Source organism: Osmia bicornis, chromosome 3 (assembly GCF_907164935.1).
Source record: "Osmia bicornis bicornis chromosome 3, iOsmBic2.1, whole genome shotgun sequence".
Classification (NCBI taxonomy): domain Eukaryota; kingdom Metazoa; phylum Arthropoda; class Insecta; order Hymenoptera; family Megachilidae; genus Osmia; species Osmia bicornis.
Genome location: NC_060218.1, coordinates 8,735,046 through 8,757,969, shown reverse-complemented (window position 1 = coordinate 8,757,969; position 22,924 = coordinate 8,735,046). Strand labels below are relative to the sequence as shown.

Here is a 22,924-nt window from a genome sequence, read left to right as displayed (position 1 = left end):
TATTCTACAATGAAACTATAGGGTGAATAAGATCAAACACGATGACTCAGTAAAGTAAGAATAATTTAACATAATTTAACGAATTCTGTGCGTACGTTTATTGCATAATTCAACGCTTTCACGTCAATAGAACGATTTGTTTTTTTGTTTTTTTTTTAACTTTACATTCAACGATTGCAGTAACTATTCTAGAATGGTTTTTTCTAATAATCCGTTTACAAAAAGAAAGGAAGAATTTAACGTTTTACAAATATGTTTATTATGCTCATTTCCGGTTTGTCATGACTGCTAATCATCGGTAAAAGTATGCGAGTTTTGAAAACGTTCGATCAGAAGAGAATGGGTTTCATTCTGTTTGTGAAAAAAAATCAGCGTAGTAGGCGTATTGACGTTTGCGAAGAAAATCCGTTGAATGAGGACAATGATGTGTCGATAATAGTATTTACTTCGGGTCGACAGAAAATCGATGAAATTGATGCAATCGAAGTACGAACAACGAAGAGAATCGACGCTCGTTATTCTTTCTGACGAATACCAACCATTTGTTTGTTCAGAATCACAAGAGAATCATTCGATCCATTGTTTTCTATTAGGCGTACAAATGAATCCGATGCATTTCTAAATTGAAAATTTGATTATAGAAAATCATTTACATTGTCATATTGCTGTCTTTCAGGAGAATTTTAATTTCTTAATATTCAAGAAATTGTGGAAAATTTTATTGGAGTACTTCCAAGTACATAGCTTAAGATTATAAAATTCGAATGTTCAAAAAAGACAGACATTTTTCCATTCTGGAGAAATTACAGGTAATTAAGTGTTTAAAAGTCCATTAAATAAATTATTATTTGACCAAATGCAACGGTGAAGTGCCCTGACATACGTGTCAATCAAAATTATATATTATTGTTTCTCAGAAAGATTAATTTCGATAATATTTACGATCTGTCACAATCCGACAATCTGTCAGAAAGCAATCTAGAGACACGACTGTTTTACCGGTACAAAGTCTATTGAATTTGGACAAGGTTCATTAGAATATAAACTGAATTATTACATGGCACGAGCACATTTTTTTATTCCACCTGTTTCGTACGAGAAATGGTATCAAAGTTCATTATCACAGTTATCATTCATTTCAAGAATGAACAATTTTCCTGATTATTTCCTGGAATTATTAAAGAGTTAAACCATCTTGGTCAGTTCTACAAATATATCAGTTCTGAGAATTTAATTCTAACCGATGAAAGCACTTTGCTCAACAAAATTTTTTAGAAGAATTTGGGAAATATCAAAAAGTGTCAAAGGGTTCATCCTAACTCGACTGATAGTGAAATGTTTTTTCTTAAATTTTGGAATAATAATGAACTACTGATATAATTATTTTCCCAAATTGTAAACTAAGGAGTCGCTTACTAATTCAAATGATCCAATCCCTAAAGTGTAAGGATTTTTGGAAAATGAATAAGGAAAGATGGTTTCAATTGTAATGGATGATTCAGCATATCCAAGTATACTTCACGATATATGGAATACGTTTGTGGTCTCGTACACATTATGACTGGAAAGGCGAATCTTTTTAATGCGATCTCAAAGTTCACCCTAATAATTCGGCGCTCTATGATGTTACAGCATTCACGTGATTCTGTCGTCAGAATTATACACTGGTATCGCTGACGCAACGATACCATGAGGAGAATTTGAACTTTGGATTTGAGATTAATTTTAGGAGAATGACACGAAGATGGTGCCAGGATGATCAGCCTTTCGTTGATGAACAATAGGAACTCGTCATCTAGAAACTGAAGAGTGGAGAAAATTCATGATGCAAACATTATTTTTGGTGAAAATTCTGGAACTTACTAGTAAACAATGACTACATAATAAATTGCTTATGATTTTTAGAATTATATATATATCGTTAAACTCAGTATGCCCTGTAATCATGATGCAGACAAGATAGGTTCTATCAGCATCGATACTGCCATCTTAATTAAAAGCATTTAATGCATGTAGCTTCGATTTTTTCTTAAAATTTGTTCTACATCATTAATTACACGTAAAAGTTTGTTCTAATGCTATAATTTATTTAAATCACTTATTTTACTTTCCATATTTTTGCATGTTCTAAATATTATATCGGATTTCTGGCATATGATTCATATGTTTAGTATACACTTAAATGTCATAAATGCATAAATAATCGTGTCCGACAGGAAGAACATAGACTGACCATATACGATACTTGGTCTTTCGATTTTCTAATGAATTTTGCGTGTGCATATCATCGTGTGCAAAGTCAGCCTGCTACGTCGATAGCTACAACTGTAAGCTGCAACAAGATAAACCAAATTGAGGTACAAAACAGAAGGAAGTCTTCAACCTTCACTGATTGGATAGAATAGAGCGTAATGTAATAAAAATCCACGTTAGTTGAACAACACACGTGAAATTCTGTGAATTTTATTATGGAAATATTCTTATAAGGGTATTCTATACATGCGATTACTTTAGTGACAAGCTGCAGATATGCAAATAAAACAGCCGTTCGCATTTCAAAACTCTTGATAACACAATTATGAATAATTTTCCGCTATAATGTGTGAATTGTTCATAAATTATGATCACTAAACACATATTTGTAATGTACACAGATGTTTATTTTATTTTCTTCTTTTTAACACACCCTGTATGTAGATAAGAAAGTAGTCCTTTTATATGGACTGCATAATCGACTGTAGATAATGGTCAAATTTAAAAAAAAAATTCAAATTGCAATTATGAATTAATTCCGATTGGAATCAGTAATTAATTGAGTAATGTGTAAAATGAGATACCGTTAATCTACCCAAATTTTCATATATGTACTATGATATCTCTTATAGTAAAAAAATAATAATAAAACAGTTCAGTAACATCCAAAGATTGCGAAAATGTATTAAAAAAGGAGGAAGTTACACCTTTGCATAGATAAAACTGAATTGCGCAACTTAAAAATTCTCCAATATTATTTATAAATAAACATTTTATGGCGAAATTTTCCACTGAATCAATCATCTCTCAATCACTCTTTATTCACATGTTCAAACATAATGTCACGTATATACCGAAAAATAAAAAAAGTCGTCATGTTTTTTGCTATTTTATCATTTCAACCTTTAGACTTCTTACTGTGCACCGAACACAAGAAGTCTCGCGGGACAGCACAGAGGCAAAAGGAGGTATTACACACACATCGACTAACCCCCTAGTTTTACACGAGACTAAATAATAGATGTGACCGCTTCGACCAATCATACGTCACGACCGAAAGTACGTGTTAGCTGCAACCAATCAGATTGCGTTATTCTCATAGGACTTCTTGTGATCGGTGGGCAGTACCTACAATTTCTCAAAGGTCGATATTAAACAAAAAAGGACAGAAATTCCCATAAACCCTTTCAACAAACATGTGTTTTTTTTTTTTTTTTTAAATTTATGAACCCGTCCAAAGTGCATCAAATAAAAACATTCTGCCAAATCGATCGTTTGGAGGTTTTATTAAGAAGGATACAGGTCAAAGCCAGTCACATTGAACAACATCCTCGACGCTGATTGTTTCGGTTAAAGATCACGTAGGCAGCTACCTGTACAGCGACTGTACGTTGCTCGCAGATGAACGACAGAAGAGTGCCGTTAAGCGGCGCCAGCGTCGCTTCCGCCAGGCTTCGAAACGCGCTCGTCGTCGTGCTGGTGTTTGTCGGCAATCATATTTAGCTCCGGTCGCGTGGAACCGGCATTTCAGTCGTGCTTTGCTGTCAGATCGTTCAGTTCCAAGGAGACGCGTTACACGAAAAGGTGAATCTAACCGTACGGTTCCCATTGTACGTTAAGAAGGGACGAGTCTCGTGTGACCTTACATTTATTTTGCGTTTTACGATCGTGTATTAACTTGTGCACACATCAAGGGACGACGAGTAGCGGTAACATTCATCGAAAAGGTTACCTTACCGAGAAGTTCGTCGAGGATTCCTACAAAGGTATGTTGTTTCTTTTTTTTCCAACCTATAAAGATGGTACGTTACGGGCGACCGTGTGTTATCGTTGAGAATCTTTGAAAGTATCGACCGCGGGATAGGTGTTGAGAAATAGAAACCAACAAAAAGCTTCCCGTTCTTCTCTCTCTCTTTTTTTTTATTACCATTATTTTCCATACGTTTTGCGATTGTTCGTCGTACGACCGGTCATTGTAGCATCGCGTGATCGGACACCTCACGTCGTTTGAAACTTGTCAGCGTCCCAAGATGATGTAATTTAACATTGTTTGATGTTTCGCCGGAGAAATTAAAGGAACTAATTGAAATCTCGTCGTACGTGTGATCATTTTGCATTATTTCACCGGCTTCAGCGTAACGGATTTCTCTTTTTTTGTCACACAAGTGAAATTATGCCGAATATAACCATTTAATAGCCGTTTATCAAGCGCGACATTTTTGATAGTCATTCAAATTGAACACTAGCGTCGTAGACGTGCGGCGCAGACCGTGAAATTTCGTTCAATTTGAAAAGCGCAAAATTACCTCGTTAATTTCCAAAAGTTCAAAAATAATAATTTTCGTTATAAACTCACGAAATCACGTGCGAATCAGTTGTTAACAAATTTTTATTAGTATAAAAGTAATGTTTTCGACCTCTGGAAATTAGTGGGTTAATCGACCGGTCTCTACGAACCAGTTTATGTTCATGATACGGTATAACCTAGAGAAAATTAACGCAAGCCGGTAACGTGAATCGTGTAGCATGTTTTGTAGGTAACGATAACAGTAGGAGCGTATGTACAACTACGGTCGCACGATAACCAGCATCGGACTCTGCGTCAATTTGCGAAGGTGTTAATAATAATCAGATCCACGTCGTCGTTCGATACGACGCAAAAATAGTTGAATTCATTTCATTACGGCCGACAGTTTTTTTTATTTATAGTCGTGTATATATATATGATCTTCTTTTGTGTCGTCGTATATCCATTCGAGAATACCTACGTGCTTTCCTACGCGTATAATTTGTTCGACGTAACCTCGTTAGCGCTCTTTTTTTTACATTTGTTTATTAAATACAAACAGTGCGTAAATTGTAATATTCCTTTGCGTTAAAATTATTGAAATGGTTTCTGATAAAATAGGATAATAATTTTTTAGAATAGTCATAGGATTTTAATTGCCATTTATATATTAAACAAAAAAATGGGGTCAATTTTGATCATATATTTCTAATCTATAACAGTTAGTTAAATTATGAATAAAAGACAAATAAAATTAAAATCCTTCGTAAGATCGAAGACCCGTTCGGCGAGCTTCCTTTTTTGAAACTGGCGGGAAACGAAGTTTCTCGATCGTTCGCGAACGGCATCAGGTTTGAAATGGCACACAGAGCGTGCGTGAGTTTCCCCGATGAAACACACCTGTTGAATTGTTTGTTTGAAAACATTTCTTCGTCTGCTGGCGGAATCTGAACGTGTATCTAGTCAAGCTCCAAGTGATTTTCGACATTGGGTTTTGCCCGGAGGAAGGTTTCCGTTCACCGTTACCGAAATTCACGATTGTTTTCTCGGCGTGTAAATTAAGCCGTAAAACCGGTTGCTAAAAATCTTGCGAATTCGTTACAAAATATTTTGTCACGTTATAGATAGATACCGAATATTGTTTAAAATACAAGGTTTGAATTGAATTCATTTGCCAACGATTTTAATTTATTTTTAGAAATTCTATATAACTATATAAGAATTATTGTTAATTATTGCCATTTTATGGTTAATCTATTCGCAACGCGTCATTTGCAATTTCAGCCGCGAATCGACACGAGGGTGTAATCGCCCACCGGAAACGCCAATTCGATTAGGGTCGATTCATGGCACCGGTTCGATCCAGCTTCGTGTTGCGTGTTGGATAATGGAAAATAGTTTTTCATGTGAAAAAGAATGTGATCTATATGGTCTAAATGAAAAAAAAAAATTATTATAATTTTATTTTGAACTTTACAGTGTTATTAAGAAAAAGCAATAAAACACACATTTAAATAAAACTTTACCGTGGCGCTTATCTGTGTTATGATTAACATTTATGATAGCAAATAGCTATATAATTTTAATCGCCGGTAATAATTTATAGCGTTTTCAAGAGCTCTTTAATATAAGATCGATCACGTATCGGCGCTAACTTATGGCGTAATTGATTATTATTCCATGTATCTATGCGATTAAGTGTTCTTACATGTTTAATTTGGCTCGATTTGGATTTGTGTCTTCGAATCACTAGATTATTTTATTTTTATCTTTCAATGTGGATTACTCTGAACAATCTAAGCCTTTTTGTATCGATAAAATTAATACAAGAATTTACCCGCTTTACAAATCAGGTAAAGAAGAAAAAACGATTGAACTACGGCTGTATTTTTTTTAAATACAACGTTGTTAAATACTAGCATCCTGCATATTTAACGAAGGCAATAAAAACATACTCGTATACCTATTCGCTGTTATTACATATCTGTTTCACAGTTCCGATCTCAAAAGACTTCGATCTCATGAAAAAAAGTATGTTTATTCGTTTGAAAAAAAATATATTTGCATCGCGTCCGCTGAACATAAAGATTCAATAAAAAATTGCATCAACATTGACATTGAAAGTAATCATTTATTTGAAAGTTAAATTATTAAGTTTATCCTTGGTATTTTCACTTAGATGTTGAGAATGTACTTTTTTTCATCGGTACATACATCACGTCACCTTTCTCCTTAGATCGGAAGTACTCGCTTTCATATCTCTTCCGTTACAACTCAGAACCAGTTTTGTAACATGTCCCTATCTTGTTTTCTTCCCATAATATTGGAAAGATGAAAACGACATTAGAATTCCTTCATTTTCAAAGACAGAGCAGAACGAATTGTAACAATTTGTCGAAACGTTATAATTTCAATGAATCGTTCCCCGATCGCTTTCAACATATAATTTCATTCTCAATGAAATCTATTCATTTATTCGAGGAAATTTTGAAGTCGAATAAATACGATCCGTTCTGGGGACGAGTGCAAGGACAATGTCTCTTCAGGGATACCGACATGTATACCTATTTAAAAATTTAAATACAGCAGGAAAAGATATAAAAATACAGCGAATCTATATTTGGCGGTTTATTATTATGATTCTTTGCAAACATAAGAGACATGGGCCGTTCGCGTGCTACAGATTATCTGTGTTTTCGATAAGACGCGTTTCCATCAAGAACACGTAATCTCTTTGAGTGATGTAATGACGGTTTTCACTTTCCAAATTGATGTCCGGCTGGCTATAAGTCTATAAGGCTCACGTAACACGCGGACAAGGAAGCGAGCCGAAGTCTCGCGATCCTCTCGCGTCGCATAACATCTGTTGCAGTTTGGTACACTGGCACACTGGCTTGCACATTGATCAGCCGCTCGTGCGCATGCGCCTATGCTCAGTCGCGCACGTGACTCGCTTACGCGCATGCGCAGCGGATGATCCGATGGATTTGAAAGTAGTTTTGAAATGGCGAGCATTAGGTGACAAATGTATTGTCTATTATATTATGCTTTAGACTTATCCCACAGGTTTAAAGTCTCTTAAAATACAACCATGAAATGCAACATATTCGCGAAAATTTTAAAATTATATTAAAATTCTAAATTAAATGTACAGAATTGAATAAGTTGATTCTGGCATTTAAATAGTAAATAGATAATTCTGAAACACTCCACTGCTAAAAGGTCATAACCAAAGCATATTTGCACACTATATATTATACAGTGTGATGAGTATTTGTCAAATACTGAGTGATTTGTCAAATATTGATAATAATGAGTGATGCCTACTAATTTTTAACCGACTTGGAAAAAGGAGAAGGTTACTCAATTCAATTAGTATTTTTTCTTTTTTTATATATTCCGGTATGGCGAACTTGGTAATTAATAAGTAGTAAGAAAAAATACGGAACGTTAAAGATACGACCGAAAAGATTTGTAAGTGTAACGATTGTATCAGAAGTTGACATAGGTTGCCGACGCCTGAACCAGAATCTTCCTGATAGAAGAAAAGTTTTTAATTTTTCACTGCCCCCGAAAAGGTTGAAATGTATTTAGTATACTATTTAACGATTAAATAGGTTTTATTAATAGCTGTGGAATATTGGTATAAATGAAATAGAAATTATTTTAAACTGTTTAGCGCATCTCGAAGATGGTTGTATTTTTTGTTAAAAATTATATATGTAACATACCAGAAGATACCTGAACTTACTTTTCCACTGTCTTTTTGCTATTGTGTTTCAATTACTCGCAGGATGCCTTTTACATAACTGGCCGGTTAAGGGTGATAGATAATCACGACTGAGAAATCTACATTTCACTTGCACATTTTACATGAGCATTGCATTGAACGTATATTTCGTACCTTTACTCTTTATGACATTCTGCTTCTGTTATTTAGGCAATTAGGTATACTACAACAGAAATTACTAAGAGAGCTAACAAGCAGCCACTGTACGATGACGTAGTGTGTTAGCTTTCCACGCAAACTTGATGATCAAGTTTCATAATGAATGATTCTCGTTGCATCAGTATGGCCACGAAACATTCGTTCCATTAAGTTTCGGTTAATCTCGTAGATGACCGTAGTAGATTCATTGCAACATATTTACGTGGCTACGCGATCCTGATACACGTGTTCTTACGTGCTTGCTCATTTTAACGTCAACAGATGAACGACGAAGTATAATTAAAAAAGAGTCATTAAATCATCTCTTTGGTCTGGAAAATTTATAGCTAACGCAACTAGCTATCGATCAATGATATTATTCATTCCTGGTTAAGTCCTTATAACTGCACTGATAACATTGCATCTTTTACAACTTTTTTTTGCACTTAACGATCGCTGCTAATTGTGGCAATAATTCTTGGAAATGTTGAAATTAGAATAACAGATTAATCGTTAAAAATCATTATCGAAAAAACGAACGATTTCATGCGGTTGGTCGCAGGTTTGAATAAATATTTATACCAAACCATGTATATGTAAATCTCGAATGTTTTTAACATTTTCCTTCTTTATATCGACATGCCAGGTAAGTATTCCTCCTTTTTTTCGGGCCTTGAAACGAAGTACGAAGCGTCGATGTTATCATTGTCATTATCATTCTTTATTTTTTAATCTATTTTTCTTTTGAATACACATTTTTCTCACACTCTCTTGTCTTTTCTTTCAATTTAATGTATAACCTTCATATTATACTACTAACGTGACGTGCATGGGCAGGGGTTATTTTAAAAAAACGGTTGGAAAACAGTGCTTTTGTTCGCCGTTCAAAAAATCGACCATTCTGTATGATTCGATTCGCTGAACTGACCTCTTTCTCCGTCTTTCTTCCACTCATATGAGTGCGAACGGGTCGAATGAATTCGTGTTTCCTTGTTCTACGAACGTAAAAGAACCGAACATACCCGCGTGGTGTTCGCTCGAGTGCATATTACGCACTCACGTACATGTATACACGTGCGCGAATTCCACGCGGGAATACGAGGGAACACGAAGGAACACGAGCGACAGCGTGCGCTAGGAGTCGTGTGGACTTCGATGGACACCATTCGTCGGTCTCAGGTGGCGAGAGCAGTAACAAGCGACGTGATTGGCTCAGACCATCTCAGCTGAGCGGCGTCGCAACGTGTCTGATTTTAGGCGTACCTCTATCAAAAGACTCGGCTATAACTATCATCGAAGCTGGCGGCGTTCCACGCTGCCCGATGATGGGAACTATTTCAGTTCGATTCTTGCGCTCTGTTTTGTGTTTTCGCCATCAAAAATCACAACATCTTCCATGGGAACCGTTGTTTGATACTTTGATACGTAGCGGGGATATACCGGTAGTTTGAACCACTTCGCGCGCCGAAAATGTAAGAATTCATTTGTTTCTTCCTTTTTTCTGGATAAACTAAATATTTGTTTCAATAGGTGTTTTAACCTTTTCGTTACTGAAATATTATTCCAATGAATTTTCAATGATTTGTTGGATGTTGAAAGAATTATAATTAGACGCGTTTTTGCATTTTAGCTTAACGAAAGGGTTGAATGACCGACAAAAAATACTTTAAATTAGACTAATGCCTTGGAATTTATTTTCACTAAGGACAGGAAACTCGATTAACATTTTTGGCTCTTTTTTTCGAACATCAGGTATTACGTGGTCTGCTGATAGGTCGGTGACACACGCGTAATTAGTTACACAAATCAGTTGAATAATTGAAAGATAGAATTAAACATATCCTGATGAATTATTTAAATATTTGCCTTCACGTAACAAGCTTCATTTACATTTCCTGCTTAGTACTTTTATGTAAAAGATGTTTCTTTCTACTTCTTTATTACTCTTTAAAATCTAATGTGCTAATTGCTGTTTTAGTCGAACACAAACGTTAGTAATTGATTAGTTAATATTTATTTAACTTCGTTTAATATGCATACTGATAGTGAAAATGATTCTTTCTTCCAATCAAACAGAAAAAAAATTAAAACTCTGAAACAAAGTTATTATAAACGAATTAAGCAGTGTTCACATTTATTCGATTACACTTTCCTGCAATTTTACATTATCTAATTCAACGCTTTAATGCATGGCGTCACCTATTCAACGTAGTGCATTATTTACTACTTTAATCGCGTGTTTTTAATTAAAGCTTCTAATTTCCGTTGCATGTCTCTTACGTCAAAATATAGCTTTATATGAGAAGCTTTTATACCGTCCTTTCTCGATCGATATTCATTAGGACGCGAACTCTAATATGTCACGCTATTAACAAGTGATTAGCGTTTCATCAAAGGTAAAACGACAAAAGCTAAACAACCGTACTATTATTGGTATGAAACTACGAATTGGCTGGCAAAGAAAAAGCAGGGAACTCTCTGAAAAGAAACTTTTCATCATCTTCAAGAAGAAAATTCCAATTTGAACGAATGCCAGGAAGCTGGCGCGCTCTTAAATCCCTCAATGACAATAATAACTAAACCGAAGCGATTTCCTAAAGGGAAATAAAGTACTTTTTTATTACAACGAAGAAAAAGAGAATACATTTCTAAAATTAGACACTCAGATTTCCAAATGTATAATCTTTGCTATTTAGTTGCTTCATTGCTGAAACTGTATTTTAAAATAGAGTTGGATTTTTTTTTTTTTTTTTTAAATCTTTTTCAGTAGAACAGGAAATTTCAGATAAAGGTTGAACATACTAGGTCAGCAATGTGATGGTCAGAATATTTCTAAATCGTGGGGTCACGTACAGGGTTAACATTATGAGAGATTGCCAAGAACTGAGTCTTTCTCGTTCAAAAGCGTCCGGATTTTCTACATTTTTTTCGTTCGCATTCAATGACGAGCAAACCAGTTGTTGATGAAAATCGAAACGTTTTTGAAGCAGTGTCACCGATCTCTTCACGGCATTGTGCGTCCGCGAAACGCAACACCAACACAACGTAACACTACGCCAGTTAACAAGTGTTTCATTTCATGAAATTATATTAAAACCTTATTGTATATTAAAATCCTTTCTACGAACTCTGCTTCATAATTCTACGCTTTATCGATCGTACGCTGCAATTTTTAACGCGGTATCTTTCCATTCGCTGACAAATATAAATTATTTTAGAAAACAGATGAAAGATACACAGGCGAATAGTGGTCTAATTCGAATGTAGCTACGCCTAGATTATCTTACATTATTCGTCATTAATGACGTCTAATAGATGTTCACTAACACGTTGAACGCTGCATAAAAAAAAAATGTAATAATGAATTCAATTATTTAAATATTAAGTAATATCTTCCTAGGAACCTGAAGGCGTCGTTTGCTCTTACGTTATAAAGTTTTTGTCATTGCAGTTCTAGAAAAACTTAATTAATTTTTACTTGATAATTGTTCCGTGTATATCTCAATAAAATCCCACGAATTTTGTGTTAATACTGCGATGAAGAATATGGAATTGTCATAGTGGCTTAGGAAACGAACGGTTTATTTTTGCAATATAATTTTGAAAAGTAGGTACGCAAAACAGGGAACGTGACCGATAAAAGATCAATTCGTTCGATAAATTATATAATAATATTCTTCTTTTTTTTTTTTTTTTTTTTTTTTTTACATAATCACGTGTAATACATTCATTTTACGTAATATACTATTACACACAAATCTCCTAAACAATTCCACTCATTTGAATTTTGAATCTTACTCGTGTTTCACATCTGTCGCGACTGCAAGTGTGGTTTAGAGTCTACGCACACTTATCTCAAGAGGTAATCGAAAATTGTATACAATTTGGTAATTAAATGTTTTTTCTTTTTATTGCTTTAATTGAAATTGTATAACAAGATTTATAACTGTAAATACTATAAAATCCTAGGAAAAGAGAGACACTTAGTTTTTTTTCTTTTTTTTTTAACAAACTGCTAATTGCCAATTAATATTCAGACTTCTTAAAATCATAGGAAAAACATCATTAATAAAATTTGCAATTAAGTTAGACAAATTTCAATGATGTAATTTGACTGAAAAAAGTTGCAAATGAAATTTAATTAAGGCAGACTTAAAGAGGGGTTGCTATCAAACCACTGAAGTACAGAAATATTTTCTAAGAATATAAACAACTATTTATCAATAATTTGTTTATGAAATATCAGCTATCCATCTAAGCAGTACACTCTGGATGAAGCGTATCATAACGAGAGTCAAAAGGTTATTTTACAATTTTGCAACATCCACGTGTTACCGAGATGGAATGCGGTTAATCATACTCTCATTATTTCAAATAAAATGATTGTTCAATTCAGCGTTATTTCCCTTCACGGTCATAATCGATCAAATCGAATGGTCAAGTTCAGTGAATGATCAATGGGGCCTTTGGAAGCCGTTAACCGCCACAACCTTGGCAGTGACAACTCACCAGTTTCTTGAATATACTTTCAGTATTACATTCGAGCATCAGAGGAAACTGCATAAAATTGCATACTACGAGTCAAAAGCGCGAATGAAAAAAGTGTGTTCCAATTTCTTCAATTCATTTTTATTTAGAAAATAATCAAACATTGTCAAATTGTAAAAAAGAAATACAAAGATAATTTTAATTCCTTCACTGTGCGTGCCTCTTCCAAAAACTGCATTCGAATGGAAATAAATTGCATTGATAAAATTTATAACATAAGTGTTTAATACAATTTTTAAATATACCATATTTTATGAATGTGTTACTATTTCACAAGCAATAGTTGAAATTATAAATTTTCGACAATCTCGATACTGAAATAAGTCGTTGATCGATCCTTGACCTCTGTTTCGCAGATCTCGAATGAAAGCCCTCGTTTATCACTTGCCCTTTCTGATAACGATAAATGCGTTTGAAAGAAACTTCAATGAATCTTTGCAAGCCAGATGGTAGCCGAATTGTAATCTCTCGAGGAGAATTGCGAAATCCGAGCAACGGTCACACTTTCGCCATGGCCCGACACGAAACGAATCGATTTTCAACAGCGTGAAAGATTCAAGTTCGATGGAAGTATTTTCGAAATAGACAAACGATATTCAAAAAGCGTGAAATAGCGTTTCTTTCAGTGGAAGTTTGTTTCTTTGTCAACGTTACAGGTAGTCACCTTTTTACGTAATGCAAGAATCAAATTATAAACCATGCATCACCAATGGCCTATGCATTATTCAATCGGTTAAATACACGATTAACTTGAATAGAAAAACATATTTGTACAAATGGTTCGATAATCTGAATAAAAACGTAAGTGGTCTGACTTTTATCAGTGATTGTAACCAATTGCGTAACGCAGCATTTCAAGTCATTGAAAGTTCCAGAAAGTCATTGACATCATAGAACAACAGTGGCATGCATTTTTCTCGTTAAGCAGAAAACAGCTCATTAACATTTGACATATAACAATCCCAACGTATTTCTTGCAAACGAGAATGGTCTGTCGACAGAACGAGTTAAAAAGTTGGAGCTTTATGGTAGACAGCTAATTGAATGCTAAAGTGATAAGAAAAAAGAGTTTATACCATTTTATGTAAATGTTGTTTAAAAAAAAGAGAAGCAAAACAGAAATATTCACTTGTAATGCTAAGTAATGTTTATGATTCATTGAGACAGTTAGCCACGGTCGAGAACAATTCGCATTTACATTTTCTAATGTATGAGCAAAAAACAAATGTATGCAAGAGGTTGGCGATGACGTTGATAATTAAATGATCCTACGGATCACGTCAAACGTAAATTATACACCGCGTATCTTACAATGAAAAAATTTTTGTCGTCTTTCGCACGAGAGGTCAATTGAAATTTTACCGAGGCGATGTCAAAAGGTTATCAATGATAATAAATCAAAATCACTTGGTTGACTTATAATTTCACGCGAGAGTATACGCAGAAAGCATGTTCTTGCTCTATGTAATGCGCGCTGCTGATAACGCGACTCGCGATTATTTGTACACGTACTTAATTGTATATGTTTCAGTCCGACTAATCACTTAAATATACTGCTGTTAAATATAGAGTTGTCTAAATTGCAACACTTAACCCATTCAAAATTTCGTTAATTTTCAAACGACGAAAGTCAAAGCAATTATGACTTACGTCTACAAAACCAAGCTTAAAATTTTCATACATTAAAAAGAAATAATTAAGAAAATTTTGTGTGGTATCAAAATTAGAAATGATTCTCGACCATATGTTCACTCGAATCTCCTTTCATACTCGAAAGGGTAAAACCAGTATCCATTCAGCTTTCGCTGTTCGCCCCGATAGACCAGCCAAGTTTCACCCGTTTCTTTCTCGAAAAGCATCCCCACCCCGGGTGGGCACCCTAGTGTCAAGGTGATGGGTGCTAGAGCGTTCGGCCATTCTCCAGGGTTCAACAGACCCGATGGAAATTTCGAGCAGCGTCGATTCGAGTAACAAAGTCGTCGACGTCCTGTGTAACCGGTGGCGTCCCGACGCCAGTGCCGCGAGCCTGCGCCTGGACGATACCCTCTTCGGGATCTGCCAGTCGATAGACGACCTCGTTCGGGTTTCCACGGATCCTTCGCGCATTTCCATATCCCTGATCTTTCATTAATGTTAATACACCGATAAACGAGGAATTACAGGTGTCATCGTGCCGATTTCCGGTGGCTCTTTGTACAAATGAAAGGGGAACTGTGATAAAGTGTTCGTTTGATTTTGTTCGATTATGGAAGAGGGTGATTTCGCGTAGATCACAAGCAGAGACGTTTCGACTTGGTTCTCAAACACGTATACTGATACATACATATACACGCACATATACACACATATATATATATAATATATATATATATTTGATAGAAGAAGTTACACCTGGCTCTTGTCGAACAAGAGAATGGGAGTCACGGCAGGTGTCAGTGTTCGAGAAGTCGTTCGTTTGATCACTGCCTTTGCGGCTTGTATCGATTTCGTGGGGATGTCCTGTGGTGACGAGACAGAAGGGTGGTCACTAGATTTCGCGCTGGAATACGTTTTGCGACGTTCGCATCAGCAGGACGAACGATGAGCTAGGGAATGTAGGTGAGACGTACACCGGCATACCGATGGACAGGTACGATCCTCTTTAGGTGTATACGAAAATCAATGTTCTCCTCTTACGAATCTCTATCGATGCGAATTAATTGTCGATTGTTTGCTAGAAATAAATATATCCGTTTTACAAGCGGTGTTTTACTCGCTTACACTCTCCAGACAATCTAATACATAACGTTTTATTCAAAGGAAGAATATTCTCCTTTAATCATGCACTATATTCGATCTTCTTTCTTTCATTCCCCTTTGTCTTCAATGCGTTTGTAATCGTGTCAGTGTTCACTCGAGCAAAGAAACAGCTGGAATTGATTTCCTTCGTGTCTATTGATTTGTACCAAGTCTTTGATTTATGTATTGTCTCGGTGCACGAAATTTTCTTCGAATTCATCAGATTGATCTATTGACTTTACCCTCGTTTCATAAGTTTTGGAAGAATAGTTTCTGTTTGTTGATGTGTTAGTTGGGTAATCACAGTTAGAAAATACGTGTTATCTTGTTTGAAAGATTTCGAAACTGCGAAGATTATGATTATTTTCGGTAATTCGTTGATCCCCAATTTGCTCGTTATTTTTTCAACGACCCTCGTTTTATCTCGCTGCAAAAAGAAGAAAAACTGGACGTATCTAATTAACGAGTTAAACGGTCAACAATTCACCTTCGCTTTTTCGATAATTCGGTTCACGATTGACTCCGCTATCAGCCGTGCGTGATTTAAATATTATCGGTCAAAGTTGGTGGTCGCGTGTGTCCGAATCGTTATCTTCTCACTTGGAATATTTCAGTTGTAGATACGCGGATCAAGGCGACACAGCGTCCTTGTTGCCGAATGCAAAATTTATTTAAAAGGAATAACGTAGATTATCTTGATGAATTTTTATCGTTACTTCGAATTTGCGGAAAATCCCCACCTTCGAATCCTTATACATAATCATATTGTCAAACGAAAGTCACCCGTAAACGGTATAAAAACAGCTGGTTAACTACTCTTTAGTACCATTCTTACTGTGTTTTCACTTATGAATCGATCTTTCGAACAGCTCTTCTACTGAGAAATTGTAACAATATTTATTTCGTGGTAAAGTTAAAAGGGAGGTAATTGATTTTATATTTATTCGTTAGTGTTACATAGTGGAATAAATATTTCATTATAGTATAGTTCAGAAAAAAATATGTTCTTGGGATATAACATATTTCTTTTTGCTCGTCTGAAAGCTTTTTCATCGCGCCATATCCACCCTCACGAAGTTTCACCCTTCCATGCGTACGAACGTACACCCTTTCGACCATTTCACCATAATGCCACCCACGCGCATTTTTTCTCTAAAAATCATTTCTAAATATCACGTTCGTCTGGGTAAATCTAAGAAACTTGACCTTCGTAATATGAAATTCATACTACAACCTTGGTGCAGTGCATAACCTTTGATGTTAAACAAATATTCCATTGAAAATAATAGGTTTTGAAAGAAATTTTAATTTGAAAGTGAACCGTCAAAAATACTGACGCAACGGAATTTCTCAAGGTTTTCACGACTCACAATGTCGTTCGAGGAATTGATCAAGAGAAATTATAAAAACATTACTATCTACCGTTTAATTGATTCAGCCTTATAATGACTATCTTAATCAAAATTTACAAGAAATATATTTCAATAATTATGTATTGTTTTATATTTTTAATTATCAATCAATAGCTTGTTGTTCGATATTAGACTTTGAAATGAAAAGTGACGATGTCGGGTCCCGTTAAAACTTCTGGAAAATAACTATTACAGCAAGGTTATTGTGTATAAAAGGGGACGTAAATCAACAACCGTAAGATCCAGTGATGAATAGAAATTCATCATCTTTCTTTACGTATTATTTCTTGCTAAACGCCTGTGTCCTCGTATTTGATCATTTACATAAATATATAGGCAGTTAAAAATTCGGCGTGCTCGGATTATCATATATTATGCAACGCGTATTAAATAATTAATCAGGCAGTAAATAGCCGTGAATGTTTTTGCTCCTTTCAATTTTCAAGTTTATCCACACGTGTCTGTTTACTATCAATTCTTTTTTATAAATACTGGTAGTAAAATGTATTCGCCTATCAACTGTACGTGAATGTTGTAATAAATCGTTTAAATTTCGATTACTGAAAATAATTTTCATAATTTTTAACGAAACATTTATATGATTTGTTGCAGGAATAAAACAGAAATGGCACCAAACATCACCAGCACCCCAACGGGTGTCCTGTTCGAGGGTGAGACCTTGGAAGATGCTCCAGAGGCGGTAGAACCACCTAAAGAAAAATACGTGAGACGTATAGTCTGGAGGAATGTAATAATCTTCAGTTACCTTCACCTGGGTGCAGTTTATGGATTGTACCTCATGTTAACATCCGCCAAATTGAAAACCAACCTGTTCGGTGAGTGAAACACAATTTTTCTTTTCATACCAATAATTAACCACTTGGACGCTTGATATACACTTTTATATTATTAAAATTTCCATTCATCGTTAAACACCTAGTAGGATCGTTTATGCTCGCTTATCGCTAATTTCTGTGTTTTGATAAGAATTGACATGAAATTCATCATTTTCAATCCATTCTTAAAGCTTAAATGATAATTCGACCCTAGTTAGATAAAAAGAGATCCGTCAGAGAAAATAAATCCAATCTGAATTACATATTCTATTTATCCATGATAAGATGTATTATAAATTACTCTAATCAGAATTGTATAGATTTAACTTGTACTTTTGATGGTTCGATTGCGACGTTCAATTAATGGCCTCTTTATTCGCAGTTTCATTTCAATTGAGCACAGAGTGACTGGGTAATTGAAAATATGAATATAAATAACGAACTCGAAGGAGTGTGTGTGTGCCGAGAACAGAATCAAATGCGAAAAAGGGAAAAGAAATGATTGCTCCAAATAAATGGAGGGTGACAACAAAAAGCGTCCAATTGGTCCACCTGTTGATGCACACGAATTTCCATCTTCTCATTTCCTCAACAAATAATAAATAACTATTGTTCTGTTTTTATTTTACAGCAATCACTCTCCACATTTTAAGTGCCTTGGGAATCACAGCTGGTGCACACAGACTATGGGCCCACAAATCGTACAAGGCAAAATGGCCACTCCAGCTGCTACTAATGATTTTCAACACCATCGCTTTCCAAGTAAGTTGCGATTAATCATAGTTGTGTCACTCTAATTTTGGAAAAATTTGAATCAATTAAAGAAGAGTGTTATCTGTATTCTTCGTACCTGAATTTACAAAGTAAATGAGTCAAATTAAATGAGATTTAAAAAATTTCCTTTCATTGCCTTTGCGCAGGACGCAGCGATCGATTGGGCTAGAGATCACAGGCTCCATCATAAATACAGCGAGACGAACGCAGATCCCCATAACGCAAAGAGAGGATTCTTCTTCGCGCATGTGGGCTGGCTACTCTGCAGAAAGCACCCGGACATCAGTGAGAAGGGCAAAGGAATCGATCTCAGTGATCTGAGGAACAATCGTATACTTGCTTTCCAGAAAAAGTAAGCACGCCTTCGTTAATCCTTTCTTCTGTAAACATCGTTATAAGAATTTTTGGAATTTTCTTAACTCGTATGTTTCGTTTTCTTACAGGTACTACAAGGTTCTGATGCCCATGTGCTGTTTCATCCTACCAACTGTAATACCAGTTGTAGCCTGGAACGAGACCTGGTTAAACGCCTACTTTGTACCCACTGTTCTGCGTTATGTATTCTCTCTGAACATGACGTGGTTGGTCAACTCCGCGGCCCATCTCTATGGAAACAAACCATATGACAAGTTAGTATAAAAAATGATAATATATATATATATAAATAGAAAGATAGAAAATTTAAATTGGAAAATGAAATGATTGTGTCTTAAATAATTATAATTATAGCGTCAAATTGTATATTGGATCAGCAGAGCCCAGCTCAACAACTCATTATTATGAAATTAATTAACTTTTCCCTTGTTCCAGGTACATCAACCCCGTGGAGAACATGGGAGTAGCCATAGGTGCTCTCGGTGAAGGATGGCACAATTATCACCACGTGTTCCCCTGGGACTACAAGACGGCCGAGTTGGGCAACTACAGATACAACGTGACAACAGGTTTCATCGACCTGTGCGCGAAACTTGGTCTCGCATACGACCTGAAAATAGTTCCTCACGACGTGGTTAAGAAACGAGTGGAGAGAACCGGCGACGGTAGCCACGAAGTGTGGGGTTGGGGTGACAAAGATCAATTGCAAGAAGACAAGGAGCAGACGATGGTGACGCATTGTCTGAAAAAGGATCAATAGATGAGAACGATTCAAACGAATCGTGATCGATCGTTCGTTTCATCGATTTTAAAAACAACGATCGACTCTTTTTTGTACAGTTCTTATGAAAGGAGCGGGATGAGAGAGTTATCTGAGAATCAATTGGAAATTATTTGGGACATCACTTAATTATTTAATCACACGATTGTACGAGGTGTTCTAGAGTTACGTTCGATTCTTTTCCCCCCCTAGAAATCGATTCGAACGGCGTGCCTTGAACCGAAGTACAAAAAATACAGTATTTATTCTTTTTTGTTTAGTTCCGTCTAAAAAGAGAAGAAACAAAAATTAACCGTGTAAATCTCAGATTTCGTTTGTAGCACGAAGATCAATACATTTACTTTTTATTTGGTGTTTTATTTTTCTATAAAAACTAGCTTTTTTTTCTTTTTTCTTGGGTTAATAGTATATGATGATTGATCCACGATCTTTGTACACGCCGGTGGAATCGATTTCTACGCGGGGAACATTATATCAGGGGATAACATTAAAATTCATTTGGCAGGTTCTAAATGTATTTATCAATGATCCCGGCGTAAAGCGAGAGTGAAACAGTCCCCGGTCTCAGTCACCGTTTCACGTTTCCTTGACGACGTTCTAGATTTACAACGATAGGCTCGCGTTCGACGATCGCGTTTCAGATCGAACCGAATCATCGATTTTCTAGTCGACGATTGTTCGATCTAATTAGACTGTTCTGTTTTACATTTAAGGTTTAGTTCGTGTTCTCTTGACTAGCACGTGGAACTCTGTTTAGATGTAGATTCTATTTAACGTTTCTGTAGATGCAACATTGCTCTGTAGGAGGGGGGGTTACTGCGCAGGGTGGTAAACCGAGTCTTAATTCGAAGGTAACATATTACCCGTGAACGCGAGTCGAACGTTACTTAGCGGCGATGGATCGAACGAGACAGAGAACAAATTTTTTTTTCATGTTCGTTAAAGGAAAAACTAACGAAGATTTAGGCATGTGATATAATATGTATATTAAGCTTAATACAATGAGAATTCGTTCGATCCCCGAACTTTGTCACGCGTCGATAGGAAATCGTTGAAGATCGATCCGTTTTATTTCATTCGTGAAAGTATATCGGTTTCTTCACCTATTTCCTGTATCTTGTGTTTCTTCTTTCTCGTACAAGGATACTCTTTACGATCCGGAAAATAACTATTCTCCAGATTAAAAAGTAAACAAAACAAAAGAAAGTTAACATTCCATTTCTATCTTCCTTCCCCCTTCGCATCCGAACATTTAGTAACGGGATAACAATGTAAATGTTACTTTATATTCTATTTTGTTCCTACAGTGTCGTCAGAAAACACTTATTTTGTTGAATGTCCTTTTTTCCTCTCTTCTCGTTCATTCTAAATCCGTTCATCGATTTCTTCTATTCATGATCGCATCGAATTTAATCTTGGAAAGTTATATAAAGTACAAAAGAGATACACTTCCCTTTTTTTTCTTCTTCTATGATCGATCGTAGGAATCGAACTTCAGCAGATGAATCTGAACGACGATTGGTATATCAGAAATTACAGTTTAATAATTAAACGTTAGCTTTTACGAGTAGCGGTGTGAAATTATGAAAATTGTTAGTTCATTTCAAGGAAATGGTGTGAAAAGCTTTCGTAGAAGCTTCAACAATGTGTCTAAACGTAATTTCAAGCTTTTCAAGGTTAAAGGTGAAAACAATATCATCCTTTAACTTATTCTCCCGTTCCGTTAGACAAGCACACGAAGGACAGGGGATTTGTGTGGTACAACTGTTTGTACGAGACGAGAGCGAGCAATTGTAAAAAAGAAAAAAAAAAAATATGAAAAAGACATAAAATAGAATCGAAAAGGACCTTTTAGTTAGTTTAAGGAAATACACCCTGCGCCAAGGTGATTTATACGTGTATATTTATGCGCGATTCCTTGCAAGATAATTCATTGGAAAAATATTGTAAAAAAAAAAAAAGAAACATTGTACGCTTACTGTATATTCAATGGAAATGTTTACGATTGTTACACGATCTCCTGATTGAATTTCCTACACGATGTTTCACAGTTTTCAGCAACATTCCAACCGTAACTTCCTCCAGTTTCATCAGAGAAATTTGAAAAATTTCACTTCGAAAATTTTCCATAACATTGGCTAAGAACTTCTCTAATTAAAATAATTATTAACAAGTCTCTACTGTTCATCAGTGAAATTCGATGGAAGATAATGAATTATCAATGGATCTCTGCATTTTTCTTCAAACATTTCATCTTAGAATTGGACAACATAATCGTTGAAGTAAATTTCTTTAGAATGAACTCGTTTCGTCTCCGAACACCTTGTAAAAACGACCAACAACCCTGAACGATTCTCCATCCTGAGAAATAATTTCTTTTCCTGCTTGTTGCTCGCTAAACGCGTTGAACGCACGATCGTTGCGCGATCTCGTCGCGGAACGAGGGTGAAATGACGGAAACGCGGGGCGTTTCCGGAAATTTTAAGGGCGATCATTGGGTTACAGTCGTGGCGGCGTTTTTCACGACGAGCTCGTTGTTTCCGCACGTCCGTGTCTATTTTTTTTTTTTGTCTTAATCAATGTATAGATACACGTAAGCGAATAATTATATGTGTAATATGTATACAAAGAAGAAACACACACAACGTGTACAAGCATGTATGCACGTTTTTCTATGAGGCGTAGTCTTCGTCGTCTCGTGGTACACGAAGAGAACTGTTGCGATATTAGCTCTAAGGTTTAATCTTAACATTCGAAAGAAAAAAGTGTGCTGTTACCAGGTTTTCAAAGACAAATATATGCTGTTTTGTTACCAAAAATTCGGGGTTCGTTGACTTTCATTTCCTCTTGGTGCGTCGCGTCGCGTCGGTTAGAAGAGTCGAAAAAGAGATCAATAAAGGTTCATCGCGTGGAATCATGCGATTTTGCTTTTCATCAACAATAGAGATGAAA

At 35.6% G+C, this 22,924-nt stretch overlaps 1 protein-coding gene across 3 annotated transcripts; it reads left to right on the top strand.

Moving 5' to 3' along the window:
* The first annotated feature begins 3,740 nt into the window (after nucleotides 1-3,740).
* On the top strand, nucleotides 3,741-21,983 carry LOC114872516 (acyl-CoA Delta-9 desaturase-like). 3 transcript variants are annotated; one of them, XM_029179784.2, is made up of 6 exons: nucleotides 3,741-4,019; nucleotides 17,819-18,042; nucleotides 18,674-18,804; nucleotides 18,963-19,168; nucleotides 19,260-19,445; nucleotides 19,627-21,983. In XM_029179784.2, exons 2-6 carry the CDS (start codon nucleotides 17,832-17,834, stop codon nucleotides 19,949-19,951), a joined length of 1,059 nt encoding a protein of 352 aa, XP_029035617.1. In that variant the 5' UTR covers nucleotides 3,741-4,019; nucleotides 17,819-17,831; the 3' UTR covers nucleotides 19,952-21,983. The 3 variants fall into 3 exon arrangements, with proteins under 3 accessions (XP_029035617.1, XP_029035616.1, XP_029035618.1); XM_029179783.2 differs by lacking the exon at nucleotides 3,741-4,019 and adding an exon at nucleotides 9,760-9,940; XM_029179785.2 differs by lacking the exon at nucleotides 3,741-4,019 and adding an exon at nucleotides 16,631-16,718.
* The last annotated feature ends 941 nt before the right edge of the window (nucleotides 21,984-22,924 follow it).

Coding starts and splice junctions, on each gene's coding strand:
- LOC114872516 (XM_029179783.2), top strand. Junction 18,805..18,962: donor TCAACACCATCGCTTTCCAA/GTAAGTTGCGAT, acceptor GCCTTTGCGCAG/GACGCAGCGATCGATTGGGC. Junction 19,446..19,626: donor GGAAACAAACCATATGACAA/GTTAGTATAAAA, acceptor CCCTTGTTCCAG/GTACATCAACCCCGTGGAGA.